This window comes from Centruroides sculpturatus, unplaced genomic scaffold (genome assembly GCF_000671375.1).
Source record: "Centruroides sculpturatus isolate CEXI.00-Female unplaced genomic scaffold, Cexi_2.0 scaffold344, whole genome shotgun sequence".
NCBI lineage: Eukaryota > Metazoa > Arthropoda > Arachnida > Scorpiones > Buthidae > Centruroides > Centruroides sculpturatus.
This window is the reverse complement of record NW_019384558.1, coordinates 76,590-102,773: the sequence shown is the minus strand read 5'-3', so window position 1 is coordinate 102,773 and position 26,184 is coordinate 76,590. Positions and strand designations below refer to the sequence as shown.

The 26,184-nt window shown below is 27.9% G+C and overlaps 2 protein-coding genes across 2 annotated transcripts in view; both read right to left on the bottom strand.

Moving 5' to 3' along the window:
* Positions 1-1,411: 1,411 nt before the first annotated feature.
* LOC111623915 (TATA element modulatory factor-like) lies at positions 1,412-14,916 on the bottom strand. The gene is made up of 7 exons (XM_023366647.1): positions 14,711-14,916; positions 10,573-10,642; positions 10,422-10,514; positions 5,282-5,431; positions 5,083-5,208; positions 4,896-5,006; positions 1,412-1,785 (listed from the first exon to the last, which is right to left on the bottom strand). The coding sequence occupies exons 1-7, from the start codon at positions 14,806-14,808 to the stop codon at positions 1,759-1,761; spliced, it is 675 nt and encodes a 224-aa protein (XP_023222415.1). The 5' UTR covers positions 14,809-14,916; the 3' UTR covers positions 1,412-1,758.
* Positions 14,917-15,001: 85 nt separating this feature from the next.
* Positions 15,002-26,184, bottom strand: part of LOC111623931 (TATA element modulatory factor-like) — a gene marked incomplete at its 5' end in the record, with an annotated part of 77,542 nt that continues 66,359 nt past the window's right edge. The window contains 7 exons of the mRNA XM_023366669.1: positions 15,002-15,310; positions 18,421-18,531; positions 18,608-18,733; positions 18,807-18,956; positions 22,009-22,107; positions 25,482-25,574; positions 25,633-25,702. Of these exons, the coding sequence (XP_023222437.1) occupies positions 15,284-15,310; positions 18,421-18,531; positions 18,608-18,733; positions 18,807-18,956; positions 22,009-22,107; positions 25,482-25,574; positions 25,633-25,702 (676 nt within the window). The remainder of the gene's footprint in view (positions 15,311-18,420; positions 18,532-18,607; positions 18,734-18,806; positions 18,957-22,008; positions 22,108-25,481; positions 25,575-25,632; positions 25,703-26,184) is intronic.

Genomic DNA, 26,184 nt, shown 5'->3' with positions numbered 1-26,184 from the left:
TAGGACTGAACACGTAGTATTTTCTTTGATAAATAAAATTTATAATTTAATTTTGTAAATTTAAGAGTGCTTCAAATATGACGTTAAAACAAGGTTTTATGTCGTTACAAGTGGGTTTTTTAACATTATCTAGTATAGTAAAATCGTGGGATCGATAAAAATTTGACGTTATATTAGGGTTGTCGTTACATCCGATGTTGTTATAATCGGGTTAAACTGTACTATTTTCTTATTAATCCTCTAATTGATATCCATTTAACATGTATTTTTTATAAAAATCTTTTTTTCCTTCATCTCTTATCTTTTTCTTTTGTCATTAAAAAAACTTTCTTAAATCTGCAACAAATGTATTTTGTTTAATTTGAGTATGACATAAAATTTATAAGTTTATCTACATTACATTTTTTCTTATAAGTTTTATAACTCAGTTTCTAAATTTCTACTTATGGTAATGTCTAAATAATTATTTCCTTTTTTCTCTTCTACTTCAAATTTTATAATTGTATTTATACTATTAGCTGAGGCTAAGATTTTTTTGTGAATCTGTCATTTCGTAACCATAAATTATAACAAAAATTTTAGTCTAGACATAAATGCGATGTATCCTTCATTAGAATGGAAATTAATAGAAAAAGCAATAAAAAATCAAATATATAATTAGCAACTTGAATTATTAAAATTTGTATTTAATGATGATTATTTTTATAATGATGATGAAAAATAATATAAACAGATAGAAGGCATAAGAATGGGTAACATAATTGAATCTAGACTTGCTGAGATATGCATGATAGAAATACAGTCGAACCCCACATAACACTGTTGATAATTCTGTTTTATATGAATTCCATGTTGTACGAGTCACTTAGATTTTACAAATACGTGAGCTGTTAGTTTTTCTGTAGTTTATATTTTTTGTTCTGTCGAAAATGTAAAGGAATAGAATTATTAAAACAACCAATTTCAACTTTCATAGTCAAATTTATTATATACATAATTAAGATTCTTGTACATTCATACAATTCATTTCTTTCTTTCACTTTCTTAATAAAACTTCTTTTAGAAACTTGAGGTAAAAAGTTTCTAGTTATACATATTGAAATTCAACAATGTAATATTTTTTATATAAAAATCTTTTGTTTCTATGCAATTTATAAAGAAACAATGTTGAATCCAATTTAAAAAAGTTTCTACTCAAGACAATCAAATATATCATCAGAATTTATACATATGTACAAAATATTCTTTGATGAACATTACCTAGAATATCCATTATTAAAACAAGCTTAAAACAAATAAGATAATAATGAATAATTCATTTTTTTAATTTACAATATCAACACAGATGAAAATTCAATTCTTGGGAAAAAATAATTAATTAAATTAAAATTTGTACAAATTAATACATTTTACAAATCAGTTTTTATTTATATATTAATATCAGTATTAAATTAATTATAATATGAATTTTGGATGTTTGAAATTATTTGAAGTAAATATTTAGAATATTTTTAAAAGTATAAGGCACAACAGATTTTATGGCATTAATTGGGAATTTGCAAAGAAAGATATGAAAGCTATCAAATTTCAAAAGAAACAGCTATATGGAATTACGCATTTGTTATAATCATTTAGTTATTAGAAATGATATTCATTTTCTTATATAAGTTGATTATTGGAATAACATTTATACCATCACCAATTTATTTTTAAATAAAAAAAAATAAATTCAATTCCTAATTCCTGTTGAAACAATCTTCAGGATTTTTTGAGTAGTTCATCAAGCTGAAATGATTAACAGTAAAAACATAATTTTTATATAATAATTATATAGCAATTTACATACAAGTTATAAGAGATATAATTCATTATTCAGAAAATGTTTGTAAAAATTGCAAAACCATAAAGGAATCATTCAAGTAAACTGAAACTTACTTCAGTGCAATGAAAAGCAGGGTATGACATGCAAATGATTAGAATATCAGGGATCAGTGATAGCATATGAGTGGGCTGAGAAGCACCCTCTGAATAGTCATGTTAGCAAATAGAGGGCAGTAGCTGAAAGTTGGAAGTAGTGTATCATTATCTGCCACTGGTAAACATTTCATGAGAAGTCACTCTGCCTCATTAATGACAAAGGGTTATGAACATATGAGCAGGTTAAGAAGTTTGAACAGGGTAAATGATTGATCTGCATGAAGAGGGATTTTCTTATCACAAAATTGCAGCTTGTGTGGGGTGTAATGCCATGACAGTGATGTGATTGTGGAAGCAGCAGGTTGAAGAATACCAGACGAATTGCAAATCTGGCAGTGGATGACGAAATGTTACGTCAACATGGGACAACAGACACTTTATCTGCATGACAATTGCAGATCATACAGCTTCATCTTGACAGTTGGCACAACATTAGAGCACTGCTACAGGTGTGCCATTGTCTGCATCCACAGTTTGCCAATGACTGTTATGCCATGGATTGCATGTAAGTATTCCTTTGTGCAGGATTTCCAGTGCAAAACCATCAACACCTGTGGCTCAATAACACAACCGATGGCATTGGAGATTGGTAACTAATAGTCTTTTCCAATGAATTCTATTTCAATTTAGAGTACAATGATGGTCGAGTACACATTAGACACTATAGAGGTGAATGTCATCTTCCACAGTGCCTTATCCAGCCAGCATCATACTGGGTGATCAAAAGACATGATGGTCTGGGACAGTATTGGATATCATGGGCAATCTCAGATGCTCAGAATTGAGGGTACTCTCAACAGCAACCATTACATTGGGGAAGTTGTGGGGCCTAAAGTTGTACTCTTCCTTCAACACATTCCTGGAGTTGTATTTCAATAAGACAATGCTCACCCACATGTTGCTAGGAATGTTCTAGACTTCTTTTCAGCATGACAGATATTGCTTCTTCCTTGGTCTGCCCATTCACCAGACATGTCACCTATTCAGCATGTCTGGGATTTCATGGGCCAGAAATACTGATAGTACTTGTCCCATAGTCAATACGGATGAACTTTGGGTTCAGATAGAAGCAATTGTGAATGCTATTTCTCAGGTACACATTCAAAACCTGTTTGATTTGATTTGATGCCAAGACATGTAGAAACTTTTACTGAAGTGCATGGCGGCTTTACCAAATATTGACTTTTGGCATGTAATATTGTTTGATTGCACTGTAAATTTAATTGTTTCTTTGTATCACTACAGGTTACAAGTAAAATAAATTTCATTCATTTCTAAAGATTCCTTCATGGTGTTGCAACTTTTACAAACATGACCATATATTACCATATTTTAAAGCTTACTTAAATTACTTGCAGTTTTATTTTTATATTAATTTTTGACTTAAATTATATATATAAACTTAATTTACAAAGTGCTACATTAATTAGAACAATGGCAGACACAGACCAACTCATAGAGGCACTAGAGATTTTTAAAGCACAGAAGCAGGGTCAATGTATAAACTTTGAGGAGAAGAAGTGCATTTTACATTTCACAAACATGGCAGGCTCTTTTTGATATGTCATTATGAAAAACAGTTTTAGAGCTTTTACACTTGAGTGCATCCTATTGGTCAATTCTGTAAAATTTAAATTCAAAATTTACGTGTGAGCTCTTCTGCATTCGACATATTAGAACATCAAAATGTTAGAAGTTCCATCTGTTTAAAAATTTTTCAGCTGAAGCAGGTGAAAAATTAGACTGAATTAGAAGTAGACTAAAAACGTTCATTTTTTCAGAAAAATCAGCTGGGTGAATATAAAGATAGTGAATTTTTGTACTGGTACAATATAGTATAATCCAGTTTCTGGAGAAGTTTTATTACATTATATTTTATAATACATCATCAATTAAGCACTCTAATATTTTCAAATATGAGATGGCTGCATGATTCTCCAAATTAGTTGAAGACAGAGAAATGTTTTCAAAAGTTAATCAAATTTGTTTTTCCAGTGATATGTATACAGTCGATCCTCCTATAACACTGTTGATTATTCCGTTTTATATGAATTCCATGTTGTACGAGTCACTTAGATTTTACAAATACGTGAGCTGTTCACAGCCCGGCACATGTATTTGTAAAATCTAAGTGACTTGCACATGGATATCATATAAAACAGAATAATCAACAGTGCTATAGGGGGGATTGACTATATTACAATATTACCGGTTGTGCTTATGTGGTACCAGGCTTGTACCTTTGTACGGCAATAAAGAACTTGAACTTGTATTACAATATTGTTATTGTAAAAATGCTGCAAACAATAAACCATTTCTGTACACACTGCAGAAATGTTTAATGTTTCACATGCTTCTATGGCAATTATTATTCACAAACTTGTCCTTACAAATTGAATAATATTAATAAAAATGTCTTTATTAACAAAATTGGTCTTGAATAACTATAATTTTGTTTATATCTTACCCAATTCCCAAATAAATTATAAATCTCATGTACAAATCCCATATGTACTGTACATAACTATTCAAAAATAATTTGTAAATAAATATAATAAATTTAAAAATACCAAGAATAAAGTAAAAATGTATGGTTTTATGAAAAGAAAACCACATTGTTACTGATTTGAAACACCAACTTTCTTGATTAAGAAACTGTACACTCCCACAGAGCCACTGATCACACTATAAATAATAGAAATTCGAATGGTTTTAAGTCACTGTGCAATTTTCAACTTCAATTTTCTCATTTAATTTTGAGTATTGTACCTTACTGCTTGGCAGTTGTTGGGGATGCACTATATCCTCCCCAAATTTGATCAAAATCAGTAATCCCAATGTCATGCCATTAGAATTTGGGAAAACTATTTAATTTGATACAATTTTATTTTTAAAATTTCTAAAATGTAAAGACATACCTGTGCCCTATACATGGCTTTTACGTCTTGCAAATCTAACTGTAATTCCTCTGTTTCTTCAACTTTCTCACCATACATTTGTAATAGTGTATTATATTTCTGTTCCATATCCTAAATAATTATGAAAAATTTATAATTCAGAAATTTTGCAAACTTCTTACTTAAATGAATATACATATATACTTACTGCATATGCAGTTTTCATATTTTTCATTTCTTCTAGCTCCGATTTTACCATTTCATACTGACAGGATACATCAGCTAATTCTTTTGCCATAGATCCTCGTATCCTTTCTAACTGAGCAATTTCTGACTAAAAATAAAATAAATTCTAATTTTATCAAAAAGTAAATCCTAACTCTATAAAATCACTCATGTCAAATTACTTGAAATAATGATATTTCGCCTTCTCTTTGCTTTAATTGAGACTGTAAGTTTTCTAGAAGAGATGATGCACTTCCTAAACGAAGCGTTTCATAGAGAGATGCATTACTGTACATTGATGACGACATTCCCAAGGGTGGTTCATGAGAATCCTAAATGATGATAGATTTATAAATATTTGAAATTATACATAATTCCTTTTGCAATATATCTGAAAATGCATGTATGAGCTGCTCATTTGCTAAATTGATTAACTCCATAAAACAAAAGTAGAGAAATTGATAATACATATTATTTTTTAAAATTCCTTTTAAACTCTATATTTAAATAAAGATTGTAGAATGTATTTTTATGTACTGTCATATTAAAGCTATGCTTTAATGTAACAATATATAACATTGATTACATGAAAGATGTAAAAATAACAACAATTATTCCAATGATATATTAATGGAGTTAATTAATTTGACCTGTGAATGGCTCATATAATCATTTTTATATAGTGAAACCTGAGTTTAGCAGACAAAACATCCAGTCCCAACATAGTAATAAGACGCAAAGTATTTTGCCTTGATTAAACAAACATTTTCAGCAGGAAACAGACAAAAATTTACTACCCTCCTATTCTCCAAAATTTCTGTTAAATAGACAGTATTGTGAATTACATGCTTTTCATGAATATCAGTTTATATATATCATGCTTCAATGCAATCATTTCATATGATTTATCTGTGTTATTAAACTTTTAAAAGTTATCACAATTCCATTTTTAGATGGTTCCTTTGACATTAACATTAGTAGACTTATTTCTTCCTTGAAGCATTTCTTCCTTGTATAATGGAAGAGAGGAATTCAGAAAATTTTGAAGAAATAAAGTACAACAGAAGCAAAATGAATCAAATTGTCTTAAAATAAAAAGAAAATTTTCAACAATTAATCTATATAATTTAATTAAATCTAAAATAACACAAAATAAAATAAATTATCTATTTAAAATTTAAGTACTAAAAGTAATAGTTAATTAGTAGGATAAATATTCTTAAATGAATAATAATAAAAATTAATTTTGTATTAATAAAATCAAAATAATTTTCTAAAAATTAACAAATTTCATATAAAGTCAAAAGTAAATGAAAAATATTGATGACATTAAACAATTGATAAAATTTGTTTTATAATGAATAGAACTTTATTATTTCATTAACATTAATAAACATATACAGTGCAATCCTGGTTTATAATCAGGATGCTCTTTTCTACTATTTCTTATGGTCAAAATATGAACCTCATTCCTACATAACATAGTCATCCCAGCTGTGTTCTCCAAATAAGATTGTAGAAAAAACAAAATATTTATCTATCAACTAATGACTCAATGAACTAAAGTAAATGAAAGTGTTGATTATTCTCCAATATATAAAAGAAACAAATGTGAATAAGAGAAATAATTACATAAGTAAATTATCAGACATTTTATTTAAATGATAAGAAAATAATAGTCAGTTAAGAAAATAAGTAGAAAACAAGTCAAATATTAAAAGAAAGTTGTTTTTTAATTAATGAAGTTATAATCATAATAAAATGATCTGTAATGTAAAGATGTACAACTGGTATTTATTATCTACATACATATAGCAAAAAAACAAAGACACAACATAAATGAAATTAAAAAAAATAGAGACTAGAACCTAAGCTATCTAATCATAGTGTGTGGAATCAACTATGATTAGGNGTGGCTATTACATCATTCTGAGTTTCGCATTGAAAGGTATAAACTGTAATTGTTTTGAAATTAAATTTTATATGAATTTCTTTCAGACATTCGAAGTAATTTATTAAGCAGCCTATTTCTTTTAATTTCTGCAAACTTTTTTTATGCGGTTTTAAGTTAATTTTAACTCATTGTTTTGGTTTTATGCGATTTTAGAAAATTACGGAACGTATCCCTACTTTTTCAAGGCAAGTAAAGTATTTTTTTATGCAAATTTTTTATATGCGCTTTTCTGTAGAACATATCCACTGCATAAAATGAGACCTTACAGTATAAGAAAGTTTTACAAATTTTTCTTTTGTTAATATATGAAGTTAATATCTCAATCTGTTATAACTCATTTATTATGTTTTGACAGCTAGCTCTTGAGCTTTCTGATTTAACTCTTGTTGTGTAACAGCTTGAATGTTGTGTAGTAAAAATATTATAAATTATAAATAGCTTAGATTACTTTCTGGATTGTTTATATTCATAATTATTTTTAAACAGTTTCAGGAATAAACAAATTATAACTGAGAATATTCTTTCTGTTTTGTGATTATATTTAATAGTTTATTGAAATTCATTTGAAAATTTTAAAGTCAAATGTGAAATGTTTTTATTAAATTATTGAGATAAGATTGTAATAGTCAACATTTACAAATCAAATCAGTTTGGCCCAATGAAGTGTTTACCTGCTTATGATCAATGAGTTCCACTGGAAATTGATCACTTGCATTTTCAGGATACACCACCTGTTATCAAAGAGTTCTGAAATGGATCCATCTGATCTGTGACAAAATAGGGATGAGGAAGTTGGTTGAGGGGATTTAAGTGGCATCACATGACTCTTTTAATCAACAAAACCAATCGATGCTTACTTCTTTATTCCTGCTTATATAGCATGAGATTTTTTATTGTAAAGTTGTAAAGTTACAGTAATCGTTTATTAAAAAATTATGATTATACCTTTTATTTCAATCTGTTTTCTTTCTTTCAACATTTTTTTATATTTATTTTGTAATTTGATTCAAAAAAGCAAAAAAATAAACATATCAACTTTCACTTAGCTCAAGTTTCAGACTGATGTTGGTTTCAGTTGTAAAGAAGGAAGTGTTTTCTTTCACGGTCAGTGTATTAATTTAAGAGTTTATTATTTTAGGCAGAGATTCTTAGTAGAGCCACCATCCACCCCATTGCTATTGTCAACAAGCTGTTAATTGTAAATAAAAGCTCTGGTTTCCATTCTAATGTGATTGTTGCTATCTCTCACTGATTTCCCTTCTCTATGCTCAACTACTAATTTTCAAATATCTTTTGATATTGTACAAGGCATTTTTAATTTATCTAATATGGCTCTTTGAACGCTCTTTATTGTTGGTTTTGTCGCCTGCCTTTTGTTTCTCTTTTTTCCATTAAGTGTTGCCTCTCATTCTTCCAACAAACTGTATTCATTCTAGGTTTACTCTGATCAAAGACCAAAGCAATGCAAGGCTTTATAAACCCAAATTGCTCATAACAACTCAGTTTACTTTTATTAAAAGTTAAATAATTAGTACTATTTCTTAAAAACTTATTTTAGTGGGAGGTTGTCAGTGGAGCCACAACCCACACCATCAATGCTTAGAAGTTAGTCAAATTATAATTTTATTGTTTTACTCGGAAAAATATTGTTTAAGATTAAACAGTTAATTCTGTCAGATCTAATTACTTTTATTTTTATTTTTATGGGATATAATCAAGCAATTATCATAAATGAATTATCTTATTTCAAAAATTAACATCACTTGAAAGTATGCAGATATAGATGCAATGTTTCCCAATTTTAAGAAGTTCAAAAAGTATATATAAAATGATGAATAAATACTTAAATATGCACATGTATCCATAGCATAAAGTGCAAATTACATAATGAAAATTTGTTAGCACTGTAGTCTTAACAAACATTTTTCAATCACTAAACACCTACTGTTAACTTAATTTTTTGATCCAGTGTATCAAGGAGAAAAGAACTTTTACTATTGTAGAATCAATGTACAGAATGCTATGGTAGTGTGTTAAGAAACACTTTTAACTTTATGTAGAAAAACAAAAATGTGCTGTGGCATTGACACAATGGGCATTAACAAGAAGGTCCAGGTTTATTGGAAAACCCCTGTAATGATTAAAAGCTGGGTGGATAAGCAAACAATATGATTAATGCAGCAGTACTACATATAGCTTTTTGCACACAATCTTAGAATTATTAATGCCCATGACTCTTGACTTAGACAGTAGATGGACTGTTATTTTAGACTCTTATGATAATATCTTTTTTATCCAAAAAATTCTTTCCAACTTATCTAGAAGCAGCATCAATATGGTGGAATGTTTGGTTGCATAGTGTAGGTGGACATAAGCCTGCATTTAACATTGTAATCTGTTCTATTTTAATTCAATTTATTTATAATTTCATGTTTTATTTTAATTTTACTTTATTTTATTAATTTCTGAATAATTATAGCTTTTCTTATAATTTTAAATTTGAAACTGTTTAAAAATAGAGATGTTCTGTCTTTTGAATGTATTAGTTCTAACACATTTGCTAATTTTCACAGCTAATGATGTTTTTATAAAAGAAAACACATTACTGAATAAAAAATTTAATTTGGTTTCCAGAATTAAGCATTTTTTTCTCGTTTTTTTGAATACGGTTCCAAGTTGAATTACTATTTATATTGTAATAACAACCTAATAATAGTTTCCATTTACAAACAAACACATTGTGTTATTATTTTAACAAATATTTTACTGACAGCAGCAAATACCTTCATCATATACCTCTTTTCAAGCATTTTCAAAAATGTTTCTAGACTGCTTGTTTCCCTAAGATAAAATATTTTACCTTAGGAGATCAGGTGGCCCAGAAAATGAACTCATAATTTCCAATACTTACAAGTATAACTTCCGATAATTACATCTCTTAAAAAAATATTTCAGATAAAAATTTATTATTTTTTTTTGTATCAATAGAATTAGAATATGCAATAAAAAAACTGGGTATCCCATTTAAACACATGAAGTTAACCTCATTTTCAATTAGAATACTGCCATCTTGTTACCTTGATATAAACAAATGTGGTCTAAGACATTTTTTCTAGAATGCATATTTTTCAAAATATTTCCCAATATCATCATAAATGGACCACCCTGTATATGCATGCCTATATATTTCATATTTATGTATGCATTTATGTATGTATTATGTACATACACAATAATAATAGTATGAAATAGCAGAAATAAATTTCAGTTTATAAGACTTATCTTAAATGACTTTTCTCAGGCATCAAATATGTAATACTAAAACAGATGTAAAATGTGATTTAATGTATAAAAAATATTTTAAATACCTTTTCATTTAATTGTTCTTGATATTTTTGAACTTTTAGCCTTTCATTTTCAAGATCTAATTGTAATGTTTCTATTTGATGAATTAATGAATCCTAAAAATAAATAAGTTTGTTATAAAAAATAAATAAGTTTACAACATATTTTACTTACTTTTTCATCTTTTAGCCTATTTAAATCTTCAGCAAATGTTTGTTTCATAGCTGCAACAGACACATTCTCTCTAAAATGAAACATATTTTAAGTGGTTTAGTGTAAGAATTATTCTTCTATTACTTAATGCTATAAAATTTGTTTATATTACTGCACTATTGTAAATAGTAAATATTATAAAATTACACATATCAAGCTATACTGAAATTATGTATATAGAATGTCTAAAAGTTTTTTTTTGAAAATTAGTTTCAAATTTGCCAAAAATAACCCATTTTTAATTTCTTTAATAATCAAAACATTAGTGTACTATTTACATGCCCTGTACAGTATATCACTTCACTCTTTTTCTATTTAATAATGTTTGATAAGAAACATTACTTAAATCTTCAAATGTCTAAATGATTGATACAATGTTTACAGTAAATGATGATTGGAGGATAAGAAAAAATATAATAACTGACTATACACAAGCAGGCAGTTAAACTAACTTATAATACATGAGCATGAAAACATATGTATGATGTAACAACTATGTTGGCATTGTATTTACTACAAATCATAAAAATAATACAAAAGCACTATCCTAAATATATACTTTAATTTGAATCACATGAATGTATTTTTGAATAAAATTTCATAATAATTCTATCAATTTTGATAAAAATAAATTTATAAGACAAAAAAAGAAATTCTAAAAATATTCTATGATAATTTTAGTGTATAAAACAATTTAAAATAATAAGCATGTATTCCTGCTTATATAGCATGAGATTTTTTATTGTAAAGTTGTAAAGTTACAGTAATCGTTTATTAAAAAATTATGATTATACCTTTTATTTCAATCTGTTTTCTTTCTTTCAACATTTTTTTATATTTATTTTGTAATTTGATTCAAAAAAGCAAAAAAATAAACATATCAACTTTCACTTAGCTCAAGTTTCAGACTGATGTTGGTTTCAGTTGTAAAGAAGGAAGTGTTTTCTTTCACGGTCAGTGTATTAATTTAAGAGTTTATTATTTTAGGCAGAGATTCTTAGTAGAGCCACCATCCACCCCATTGCTATTGTCAACAAGCTGTTAATTGTAAATAAAAGCTCTGGTTTCCATTCTAATGTGATTGTTGCTATCTCTCACTGATTTCCCTTCTCTATGCTCAACTACTAATTTTCAAATATCTTTTGATATTGTACAAGGCATTTTTAATTTATCTAATATGGCTCTTTGAACGCTCTTTATTGTTGGTTTTGTCGCCTGCCTTTTGTTTCTCTTTTTTCCATTAAGTGTTGCCTCTCATTCTTCCAACAAACTGTATTCATTCTAGGTTTACTCTGATCAAAGACCAAAGCAATGCAAGGCTTTATAAACCCAAATTGCTCATAACAACTCAGTTTACTTTTATTAAAAGTTAAATAATTAGTACTATTTCTTAAAAACTTATTTTAGTGGGAGGTTGTCAGTGGAGCCACAACCCACACCATCAATGCTTAGAAGTTAGTCAAATTATAATTTTATTGTTTTACTCGGAAAAATATTGTTTAAGATTAAACAGTTAATTCTGTCAGATCTAATTACTTTTATTTTTATTTTTATGGGATATAATCAAGCAATTATCATAAATGAATTATCTTATTTCAAAAATTAACATCACTTGAAAGTATGCAGATATAGATGCAATGTTTCCCAATTTTAAGAAGTTCAAAAAGTATATATAAAATGATGAATAAATACTTAAATATGCACATGTATCCATAGCATAAAGTGCAAATTACATAATGAAAATTTGTTAGCACTGTAGTCTTAACAAACATTTTTCAATCACTAAACACCTACTGTTAACTTAATTTTTTGATCCAGTGTATCAAGGAGAAAAGAACTTTTACTATTGTAGAATCAATGTACAGAATGCTATGGTAGTGTGTTAAGAAACACTTTTAACTTTATGTAGAAAAACAAAAATGTGCTGTGGCATTGACACAATGGGCATTAACAAGAAGGTCCAGGTTTATTGGAAAACCCCTGTAATGATTAAAAGCTGGGTGGATAAGCAAACAATATGATTAATGCAGCAGTACTACATATAGCTTTTTGCACACAATCTTAGAATTATTAATGCCCATGACTCTTGACTTAGACAGTAGATGGACTGTTATTTTAGACTCTTATGATAATATCTTTTTTATCCAAAAAATTCTTTCCAACTTATCTAGAAGCAGCATCAATATGGTGGAATGTTTGGTTGCATAGTGTAGGTGGACATAAGCCTGCATTTAACATTGTAATCTGTTCTATTTTAATTCAATTTATTTATAATTTCATGTTTTATTTTAATTTTACTTTATTTTATTAATTTCTGAATAATTATAGCTTTTCTTATAATTTTAANGTAAATTCATGTATAATAAAAATTAATTAATTTTAATTAAAATTGAAATCAAATCAACTGAAACACAATATTTTGAAAAGCATGGATAAAGTACTTGTTGGTATTGATAGATTTTGTTATATTTCATCTCCACAGTCAGAGTTGAGTCTCTATTTATAGTTCTTTGTAAAGTGTTAGTTTTGGTTTCCGTTACCAGCGAGGGAGCATTTTCATTTTAATACAGTGAATTTTGCTTAACTGGGACACATTGGGACTAATCCATTTTGGCCCAATTAAGTGGCTTCCCCAATTAAATGAACTAATAATAAATTATACAATAAAATATGTAATATATAGGTAAATAAATAAGTAGGTAAAAAATAATAATTAGGTATCTATTTCAATGTTTTATTAAACCAAAATACAGAAAATATTTATACTATAAATTTGCCACACTCATGACAATAAGTAACTGATTCATGTAATGCTAGTGTTGCCAAATATTAATAGTGACGTAAACAAGGATTGACCATTCAATCCGTTCCTGATCAAAAAATTTTTCCTTCCTTTCTTTTTAGTTAAAACATGTTCTAACTAAAAAGGGAGAAAGAAAAGGGTTCATCCAAAAGTCATTTTACAGTCTTCTTTTGAGCAGTTTTCTTTACTTGGAGATGGATGGGCCACTTCAGTGGGAGTGTCTGTAGAATCCGTCAAGCTCAATGCTGGTCTCAACAATTGGATGGCTGCTGTTGAATCTAGATATAATTATGCACACAATACCTTCCAAGAGAACTCTAGCTGTCTTCCAACTCAGTTAAGAGACCTCAAAAAATTGTCCGACAACCTTTGTCCCTTCGCTTTTAAGTGGATCATCCAGTACAATCCAGAGCAGGGTCAGTAACTCACATTCAGGTCTGCCTCAGATGAAATTCCGTGTGATATATCCCACTATGTTGACCCCTTCTGGAAAAACTGAACTGCCTGAGCAAGACAAAATAGCTTTGTCTCTGCCAATCATTAGGCCTACATGACATTAGTGTACGTAGTGCCTACATATTTTCGAAAGATTACTAAAATATATCAAAAATAGCTAAATTCCTTTTCTGCTACTGTCCCAATTAAGTGATTAAAAGTTATGTATTAATTTATTAGTTTCCATTCTTTGAGATTTGGCCCAATAAAGCAGCTGCCCCAATTAACCAATGTCCCAATTATGCAGAATCCACTGTATATGTATATATATAGAATAAATATAAGTATAGATATAGATGAAATAATATGGTATATAATATAATATTGCCTTTATAGGCATTTTATGCATAAAATACAGCTAACAAGGTAAAAAACAGGTTTTGTTTTGGGGGTTCAGAACAAATTAATCCATTTTACATTGTTTCTTATTGGAAAATTTGTTTCAGTTTTAGAAAAAATCAGTTTTCAAACAACTTTTAGGGATGAATTAAAACTGCCTTTTATCTAATGCAAAAGACAGCTTGGATGACACAAAAGTGCCAGTGGTGTATCATATTCCATTACAATTTAACAGGCGTGCCATACATTGGATCCACATACAGATACCTTCAAACCAGAATATGTGACCATAAATATGATAAAGCCAAGGGAAATTATAACACAGCACTGAGGTTAGACTGTATATAAGTTCAATTCTCAAAATTTGAGATGATTTACTTTCATATGTTTAAACCAAATAATTAATTTCTAATTGTTATCTTTTTATTGTAAAAGTTTAAAAATTCAACGGAAAAAACTTACTTATTTTTGCTTTCCTCTAGCATAAGTACTTTCATTTGACTTAATTCCAATTGAGTTGAGAGTTGGGCTTTCTCTTGTTTTAATACATTAATTTGCATTTCTAAATCTGATATTTTGGATGAGAGATTGTCATATTTTTTCTGTAATATACTTTCTTTTTTTTCTGATAAGTCTACATGCCTCTGAAGATCATCTAAAATATATTAATTGCAATGTTATTTAAGTATTATAATTTTTATAAAAACCTTTAAATATAAAACAAACATAAACTGTAACATAAATTNTTGGATGTTTGAAATTATTTGAAGTAAATATTTAGAATATTTTTAAAAGTATAAGGCACAACAGATTTTATGGCATTAATTGGGAATTTGCAAAGAAAGATATGAAAGCTATCAAATTTCAAAAGAAACAGCTATATGGAATTACGCATTTGTTATAATCATTTAGTTATTAGAAATGATATTCATTTTCTTATATAAGTTGATTATTGGAATAACATTTATACCATCACCAATTTATTTTTAAATAAAAAAAAATAAATTCAATTCCTAATTCCTGTTGAAACAATCTTCAGGATTTTTTGAGTAGTTCATCAAGCTGAAATGATTAACAGTAAAAACATAATTTTTATATAATAATTATATAGCAATTTACATACAAGTTATAAGAGATATAATTCATTATTCAGAAAATGTTTGTAAAAATTGCAAAACCATAAAGGAATCATTCAAGTAAACTGAAACTTACTTCAGTGCAATGAAAAGCAGGGTATGACATGCAAATGATTAGAATATCAGGGATCAGTGATAGCATATGAGTGGGCTGAGAAGCACCCTCTGAATAGTCATGTTAGCAAATAGAGGGCAGTAGCTGAAAGTTGGAAGTAGTGTATCATTATCTGCCACTGGTAAACATTTCATGAGAAGTCACTCTGCCTCATTAATGACAAAGGGTTATGAACATATGAGCAGGTTAAGAAGTTTGAACAGGGTAAATGATTGATCTGCATGAAGAGGGATTTTCTTATCACAAAATTGCAGCTTGTGTGGGGTGTAATGCCATGACAGTGATGTGATTGTGGAAGCAGCAGGTTGAAGAATACCAGACGAATTGCAAATCTGGCAGTGGATGACGAAATGTTACGTCAACATGGGACAACAGACACTTTATCTGCATGACAATTGCAGATCATACAGCTTCATCTTGACAGTTGGCACAACATTAGAGCACTGCTACAGGTGTGCCATTGTCTGCATCCACAGTTTGCCAATGACTGTTATGCCATGGATTGCATGTAAGTATTCCTTTGTGCAGGATTTCCAGTGCAAAACCATCAACACCTGTGGCTCAATAACACAACCGATGGCATTGGAGATTGGTAACTAATAGTCTTTTCCAATGAATTCTATTTCAATTTAGAGTACAATGATGGTCGAGTACACATTAGACACTATAGAGGTGAATGTCATCTTCCACAGTGCCTTATCCAGCCAGCATCATACTGGGTGATCAAAAGACATGATGGTCTGGGACAGTATTGGATATCATGGGCAATCTCAGATGCTCAGAATTGAGGGTACTCTCAACAGCAACCATTACATTGGGGAAGTTGTGGGGCCTAAAGTTGTACTCTTCCTTCAACACATTCCTGGAGTTGTATTTCAATAAGACAATGCTCACCCACATGTTGCTAGGAATGTTCTAGACTTCTTTTCAGCATGACAGATATTGCTTCTTCCTTGGTCTGCCCATTCACCAGACATGTCACCTATTCAGCATGTCTGGGATTTCATGGGCCAGAAATACTGATAGTACTTGTCCCATAGTCAATACGGATGAACTTTGGGTTCAGATAGAAGCAATTGTGAATGCTATTTCTCAGGTACACATTCAAAACCTGTTTGATTTGATTTGATGCCAAGACATGTAGAAACTTTTACTGAAGTGCATGGCGGCTTTACCAAATATTGACTTTTGGCATGTAATATTGTTTGATTGCACTGTAAATTTAATTGTTTCTTTGTATCACTACAGGTTACAAGTAAAATAAATTTCATTCATTTCTAAAGATTCCTTCATGGTGTTGCAACTTTTACAAACATGACCATATATTACCATATTTTAAAGCTTACTTAAATTACTTGCAGTTTTATTTTTATATTAATTTTTGACTTAAATTATATATATAAACTTAATTTACAAAGTGCTACATTAATTAGAACAATGGCAGACACAGACCAACTCATAGAGGCACTAGAGATTTTTAAAGCACAGAAGCAGGGTCAATGTATAAACTTTGAGGAGAAGAAGTGCATTTTACATTTCACAAACATGGCAGGCTCTTTTTGATATGTCATTATGAAAAACAGTTTTAGAGCTTTTACACTTGAGTGCATCCTATTGGTCAATTCTGTAAAATTTAAATTCAAAATTTACGTGTGAGCTCTTCTGCATTCGACATATTAGAACATCAAAATGTTAGAAGTTCCATCTGTTTAAAAATTTTTCAGCTGAAGCAGGTGAAAAATTAGACTGAATTAGAAGTAGACTAAAAACGTTCATTTTTTCAGAAAAATCAGCTGGGTGAATATAAAGATAGTGAATTTTTGTACTGGTACAATATAGTATAATCCAGTTTCTGGAGAAGTTTTATTACATTATATTTTATAATACATCATCAATTAAGCACTCTAATATTTTCAAATATGAGATGGCTGCATGATTCTCCAAATTAGTTGAAGACAGAGAAATGTTTTCAAAAGTTAATCAAATTTGTTTTTCCAGTGATATGTATACAGTCGATCCTCCTATAACACTGTTGATTATTCCGTTTTATATGAATTCCATGTTGTACGAGTCACTTAGATTTTACAAATACGTGAGCTGTTCACAGCCCGGCACATGTATTTGTAAAATCTAAGTGACTTGCACATGGATATCATATAAAACAGAATAATCAACAGTGCTATAGGGGGGATTGACTATATTACAATATTACCGGTTGTGCTTATGTGGTACCAGGCTTGTACCTTTGTACGGCAATAAAGAACTTGAACTTGTATTACAATATTGTTATTGTAAAAATGCTGCAAACAATAAACCATTTCTGTACACACTGCAGAAATGTTTATTGTTTCACATGCTTCTATGGCAATTATTATTCACAAACTTGTCCTTACAAATTGAATAATATTAATAAAAATGTCTTTATTAACAAAATTGGTCTTGAATAACTATAATTTTGTTTATATCTTACCCAATTCCCAAATAAATTATAAATCTCATGTACAAATCCCATATGTACTGTACATAACTATTCAAAAATAATTTGTAAATAAATATAATAAATTTAAAAATACCAAGAATAAAGTAAAAATGTATGGTTTTATGAAAAGAAAACCACATTGTTACTGATTTGAAACACCAACTTTCTTGATTAAGAAACTGTACACTCCCACAGAGCCACTGATCACACTATAAATAATAGAAATTCGAATGGTTTTAAGTCACTGTGCAATTTTCAACTTCAATTTTCTCATTTAATTTTGAGTATTGTACCTTACTGCTTGGCAGTTGTTGGGGATGCACTATATCCTCCCCAAATTTGATCAAAATCAGTAATCCCAATGTCATGCCATTAGAATTTGGGAAAACTATTTAATTTGATACAATTTTATTTTTAAAATTTCTAAAATGTAAAGACATACCTGTGCCCTATACATGGCTTTTACGTCTTGCAAATCTAACTGTAATTCCTCTGTTTCTTCAACTTTCTCACCATACATTTGTAATAGTGTATTATATTTCTGTTCCATATCCTAAATAATTATGAAAAATTTATAATTCAGAAATTTTGCAAACTTCTTACTTAAATGAATATACATATATACTTACTGCATATGCAGTTTTCATATTTTTCATTTCTTCTAGCTCCGATTTTACCATTTCATACTGACAGGATACATCAGCTAATTCTTTTGCCATAGATCCTCGTATCCTTTCTAACTGAGCAATTTCTGACTAAAAATAAAATAAATTCTAATTTTATCAAAAAGTAAATCCTAACTCTATAAAATCACTCATGTCAAATTACTTGAAATAATGATATTTCGCCTTCTCTTTGCTTTAATTGAGACTGTAAGTTTTCTAGAAGAGATGATGCACTTCCTAAACGAAGCGTTTCATAGAGAGATGCATTACTGTACATTGATGACGACATTCCCAAGGGTGGTTCATGAGAATCCTAAATGATGATAGATTTATAAATATTTGAAATTATACATAATTCCTTTTGCAATATATCTGAAAATGCATGTATGAGCTGCTCATTTGCTAAATTGATTAACTCCATAAAACAAAAGTAGAGAAATTGATAATACATATTATTTTTTAAAATTCCTTTTAAACTCTATATTTAAATAAAGATTGTAGAATGTATTTTTATGTACTGTCATATTAAAGCTATGCTTTAATGTAACAATATATAACATTGATTACATGAAAGATGTAAAAATAACAACAATTATTCCAATGATATATTAATGGAGTTAATTAATTTGACCTGTGAATGGCTCATATAATCATTTTTATATAGTGAAACCTGAGTTTAGCAGACAAAACATCCAGTCCCAACATAGTAATAAGACGCAAAGTATTTTGCCTTGATTAAACAAACATTTTCAGCAGGAAACAGACAAAAATTTACTACCCTCCTATTCTCCAAAATTTCTGTTAAATAGACAGTATTGTGAATTACATGCTTTTCATGAATATCAGTTTATATATATCATGCTTCAATGCAATCATTTCATATGATTTATCTGTGTTATTAAACTTTTAAAAGTTATCACAATTCCATTTTTAGATGGTTCCTTTGACATTAACATTAGTAGACTTATTTCTTCCTTGAAGCATTTCTTCCTTGTATAATGGAAGAGAGGAATTCAGAAAATTTTGAAGAAATAAAGTACAACAGAAGCAAAATGAATCAAATTGTCTTAAAATAAAAAGAAAATTTTCAACAATTAATCTATATAATTTAATTAAATCTAAAATAACACAAAATAAAATAAATTATCTATTTAAAATTTAAGTACTAAAAGTAATAGTTAATTAGTAGGATAAATATTCTTAAATGAATAATAATAAAAATTAATTTTGTATTAATAAAATCAAAATAATTTTCTAAAAATTAACAAATTTCATATAAAGTCAAAAGTAAATGAAAAATATTGATGACATTAAACAATTGATAAAATTTGTTTTATAATGAATAGAACTTTATTATTTCATTAACATTAATAAACATATACAGTGCAATCCTGGTTTATAATCAGGATGCTCTTTTCTACTATTTCTTATGGTCAAAATATGAACCTCATTCCTACATAACATAGTCATCCCAGCTGTGTTCTCCAAATAAGATTGTAGAAAAAACAAAATATTTATCTATCAACTAATGACTCAATGAACTAAAGTAAATGAAAGTGTTGATTATTCTCCAATATATAAAAGAAACAAATGTGAATAAGAGAAATAATTACATAAGTAAATTATCAGACATTTTATTTAAATGATAAGAAAATAATAGTCAGTTAAGAAAATAAGTAGAAAACAAGTCAAATATTAAAAGAAAGTTGTTTTTTAATTAATGAAGTTATAATCATAATAAAATGATCTGTAATGTAAAGATGTACAACTGGTATTTATTATCTACATACATATAGCAAAAAAACAAAGACACAACATAAATGAAATTAAAAAAAATAGAGACTAGAACCTAAGCTATCTAATCATAGTGTGTGGAATCAACTATGATTAGGTAATTATCTTGTTGTGCTCATTGTAACAGTAATGAACAAATAGGTTTTTATAATACTTGCTATTAAGAATTGTATGTGAACTGCATTTTCTTTAATATGCATTAAAAATAATGAAATTGTTGTAATAATATTCTAATATAAAATACCCATTATTATTTATAAAAGCAAAACAACAATGAAAATAAATAAACAAGATAGAAATACTATTAGAATAAACTGTTAATAAGTTTGTAAGATTACACTGAAATTTTGTAAAAAAAAAATTACTAAAGCACACAACTGCAGTAGAAAACAGACATAATGTCACTGAGAAATAAGAATGTAAACTGGGAATAAAGTTGCTCCCTATTTCCCACTTTCATTAACACAGTTTCCAAATTTTGTAAAAATTTTGCATTTATAAAAAATTCATAATACCAGGAATCATCAATTTAAACATGATAATGAGTACTAAAGAATATTCATTGTAGCAGAAATACATATACAGGTTTGGATCCAGAGAACAACTATTTTTTCTTCAATTGAATATAATGGTTTATATACTAGTAGCCGGGATGCCCCCTAGTGGGCATTCTAGCAGCAACGTGTCATTCTGTGTTCTAGCAGTGTCATTCCATGGTATAAATAATAAATTCATATCAAAAATATATTAAAAAATATTAATTATATACTAATAAAAAAAAAATATTCTTTTATAGTTCATAAAAATAGAAAAAAAAAAAAACATTAAATATGAGTAAAGTGTCTTCACACTTCATTCTTTTCACACACCTCAGAATAAAGTCTTTTGTCAAAGTTGACCTTTATGTTGAGGTTTCACCTGCCACCTTCCAGTTTATTAAATTTTTATGAACTTTAATTATATTTATCATCCTGAAATTTTTATCATCAAGAATACTTCTCATTTTTATTAAGTTATATATAACATTATAAATTTAAATAAAAAGTATTGTTTTAATGGAAGAAGATTAAATCATTCAACATGCAAACTTAATCATTAACATTATCTTGTTCTGAAAATTATACAGTTTGAATCCTCTAAATTTGTCTAATCTTATTGAATAGTAATTATATTTGAAATATATCAAAACTTTTAAGTATAAATTTGAAGAAAATGATTCTTCAAAAAATAAAATGTATTATTGTTTGCCATAAATCAATATTTAGGTTGTTTTAACTTCAATTTATTCAAATTTATTCTCAATAATTTCAGTTCCTGAATTTTTACCTAGCTAAACATAATTGTAACTTTATTCTTAAAGCTCTAACATAATATAATTTTATAAACTCAATCAACATCAATACTAATTAGCGAGGTTGCGGCATTGCTCAACATTCCAAATGTCATTGTCAAACTTCTAGGCTTACAGGAAGGCAGCACTGAATGTCTGACGTAATGTTTTCACATTGAAAACATCAGCCGCAGCCTCACTATTATATACATTTAGAATAATAATAATAAATTATGTGTACCTGCATCCAATAATTTAATCGATCACTCACAGAACTTAACCTTGATATTGTAGGAGATGATGTTCCATTACTACCACTTTCACTCCTCTGTTTATTATTCTAGAATGTTAAAAATAAACTTAATCTTAAAAAATTTCTGCAATAATTTTTAATATACTAGTATATACATGTACTGTACCTATGATGTAATAAGTGCAAATTACATAATAACAATTTGTTACATTGTAATCTTAACAGTATATTTTTAATTCATCACATAATCAATAAACACCTACTGTCAGCTTAATTTTTTGGTCCAATGTAAATTTGAACATATACATATATACACATATACACAAAGTATCTGCCAAATCCATATGTATATATATGTTCAAACTTACTAAAACATAAATCTTAAAATTTTCTTTTAAGAACTGTCTGGATATGTACCTATTTACATGTCTGTATGCTTCTGAAGATAAACTTTGCTAGTCAAAAAGTGCTTGAAAATGTAAGATTTATAGATAGATATTTATTTATAAAAATTCTACTTCAATAAAGTAGAATTTTTATAAATTTGTAAGGAGTGCTTTTCTTGATTTTATAAATTTTATTATTTTCAGTTTAGAATTACTTTATTTTAAAATTGTTAATAAGAATTATTGATATGATTAAAATTATAAAAGTATTAAGTCTTTCTTATAAAAATATATTATTTTTTATATTTTATTTTGTAACAAATTAAAATGACTATATACTATAAGGTCTCTTTTTATGCGGATTATTTTTATGCGATTTTGAAGTTGTGCGGTTTGTATTTCGTCCAAAAATTTCTTGGACAAACATACATATAGACTTGTGTAAAAAGCCAGCGTACGGACAGTCTCCAAAAATCATGGAATGCTCAAAGCTCACTCCATTTGTTCCGCTGACATATAACGTTTATGGATGTAAAGGACAGCTAGATCTACCTTAATCGCTTTAGTTCCTAGCAATTTTTGATATAAATGTAATTAAACATAAAAAATACTTAAAACTGAAAAAAACGAAAGAAATGCGTTAATTTTGAAGAAAAAGCTTCAAAGTTTAACTTCCTTTGTCTCGCCCTTCTGTGAAATTTAACACCGATGAGTCATTGTTTACACATCTGGATGACCTTGAACACAGCTGGAGTTGGATTTCCCGGGGCATTCTCATAGACGTTGCGGGAGGACAAGGGTTTAAAGTAGGGTGAACACTAACTGGCCGTATATTTTTAAATATTTTTTAAAAATTTGGAGACTTAAAAACATTCCAAAAATTCAAAAAAAAAATTCAAAAATCTTAAGGACCGTGTTTTATGTAACGCTATGTAACCTGCCCGAGTTAACTCGGGAGAGGAACTAAAGGGTTAAAATTTAATTAACTCTTCACATCCAGATGTCAGTGATTTGTTTTTAGAGTGAGCTTTTGCAATTCGCGGATTCCCCTTGTACATGATACCATTGACAAGTCACTATTACATCATTCTGAGTTTGGCATTGAAAGGTATAAACTGTAATTGTTTTGAAATTAAATTTTATATGAATTTCTTTCAGACATTCGAAGTAATTTATTAAGCAGCCTATTTCTTTTAATTTCTGCAAACTTTTTTTATGCGGTTTTAAGTTAATTTTAACTCATTGTTTTGGTTTTATGCGATTTTAGAAAATTACGGAACGTATCCCTACTTTTTCAAGGCAAGTAAAGTATTTTTTTATGCAAATTTTTTATATGCGCTTTTCTGTAGAACATATCCACTGCATAAAATGAGACCTTACAGTATAAGAAAGTTTTACAAATTTTTCTTTTGTTAATATATGAAGTTAATATCTCAATCTGTTATAACTCATTTATTATGTTTTGACAGCTAGCTCTTGAGCTTTCTGATTTAACTCTTGTTGTGTAACAGCTTGAATGTTGTGTAGTAAAAATATTATAAATTATAAATAGCTTAGATTACTTTCTGGATTGTTTATATTCATAATTATTTTTAAACAGTTTCAGGAATAAACAAATTATAACTGAGAATATTCTTTCTGTTTTGTGATTATATTTAATAGTTTATTGAAATTCATTTGAAAATTTTAAAGTCAAATGTGAAATGTTTTTATTAAATTATTGAGATAAGATTGTAATAGTCAACATTTACAAATCAAATCAGTTTGGCCCAATGAAGTGTTTACCTGCTTATGATCAATGAGTTCCACTGGAAATTGATCACTTGCATTTTCAGGATACACCACCTGTTATCAAAGAGTTCTGAAATGGATCCATCTGATCTGTGACAAAATAGGGATGAGGAAGTTGGTTGAGGGGATTTAAGTGGCATCACATGACTCTTTTAATCAACAAAACCAATCGATGCTTACTTCTTTATTCCTGCTTATATAGCATGAGATTTTTTATTGTAAAGTTGTAAAGTTACAGTAATTGTTTATTAAAAAATTATGATTATACCTTTTATTTCATGTGGACATAAGCCTGCATTTAACATTGTAATCTGTTCTATTTTAATTCAATTTATTTATAATTTCATGTTTTATTTTAATTTTACTTTATTTTATTAATTTCTGAATAATTATAGCTTTTCTTATAATTTTAAATTTGAAACTGTTTAAAAATAGAGATGTTCTGTCTTTTGAATGTATTAGTTCTAACACATTTGCTAATTTTCACAGCTAATGATGTTTTTATAAAAGAAAACACATTACTGAATAAAAAATTTAATTTGGTTTCCAGAATTAAGCATTTTTTTCTCGTTTTTTTGAATACGGTTCCAAGTTGAATTACTATTTATATTGTAATAACAACCTAATAATAGTTTCCATTTACAAACAAACACATTGTGTTATTATTTTAACAAATATTTTACTGACAGCAGCAAATACCTTCATCATATACCTCTTTTCAAGCATTTTCAAAAATGTTTCTAGACTGCTTGTTTCCCTAAGATAAAATATTTTACCTTAGGAGATCAGGTGGCCCAGAAAATGAACTCATAATTTCCAATACTTACAAGTATAACTTCCGATAATTACATCTCTTAAAAAAATATTTCAGATAAAAGTTTATTATTTTTTTTTGTATCAATAGAATTAGAATATGCAATAAAAAAACTGGGTATCCCATTTAAACAAATGAAGTTAACCTCATTTTCAATTAGAATACTGCCATCTTGTTACCTTGATATAAACAAATGTGGTCTAAAACATTTTTTCTAGAATGCATATTTTTCAAAATATTTCCCAATATCATCATAAATGGACCACCCTGTATATGCATGCCTATATATTTCATATTTATGTATGCATTTATGTATGTATTATGTACATACACAATAATAATAGTATGAAATAGCAGAAATAAATTTCAGTTTATAAGACTTATCTTAAATGACTTTTCTCAGGCATCAAATATGTAATACTAAAACAGATGTAAAATGTGATTTAATGTATAAAAAATATTTTAAATACCTTTTCATTTAATTGTTCTTGATATTTTTGAACTTTTAGCCTTTCATTTTCAAGATCTAATTGTAATGTTTCTATTTGATGAATTAATGAATCCTAAAAATAAATAAGTTTGTTATAAAAAATAAATAAGTTTACAACATATTTTACTTACTTTTTCATCTTTTAGCCTATTTAAATCTTCAGCAAATGTTTGTTTCATAGCTGCAACAGACACATTCTCTCTAAAATGAAACATATTTTAAGTGGTTTAGTGTAAGAATTATTCTTCTATTACTTAATGCTATAAAATTTGTTTATATTACTGCACTATTGTAAATAGTAAATATTATAAAATTACACATATCAAGCTATACTGAAATTATGTATATAGAATGTCTAAAAGTTTTTTTTTGAAAATTAGTTTCAAATTTGCCAAAAATAACCCATTTTTAATTTCTTTAATAATCAAAACATTAGTGTACTATTTACATGCCCTGTACAGTATATCACTTCACTCTTTTTCTATTTAATAATGTTTGATAAGAAACATTACTTAAATCTTCAAATGTCTAAATGATTGATACAATGTTTACAGTAAATGATGATTGGAGGATAAGAAAAAATATAATAACTGACTATACACAAGCAGGCAGTTAAACTAACTTATAATACATGAGCATGAAAACATATGTATGATGTAACAACTATGTTGGCATTGTATTTA

Bases quoted from the DNA above. Each gene is read 5' to 3' on its own strand.
- LOC111623915 (XM_023366647.1), bottom strand. From the start codon at position 14,808: ATGCAAATTAATGTATTAAAACAAGAGAAAGCCCAACTCTCAACTCAA. The intron at 5,007-5,082 runs GTAAGTATATAT...ATAATTATTTAG, and splicing joins ATATGAAAACTGCATATGCA to GATATGGAACAGAAATATAA. The intron at 1,786-4,895 runs GTATGTCTTTAC...TAATCATTTCAG, and splicing joins AAGCCATGTATAGGGCACAG to CTTGATGAACTACTCAAAAA.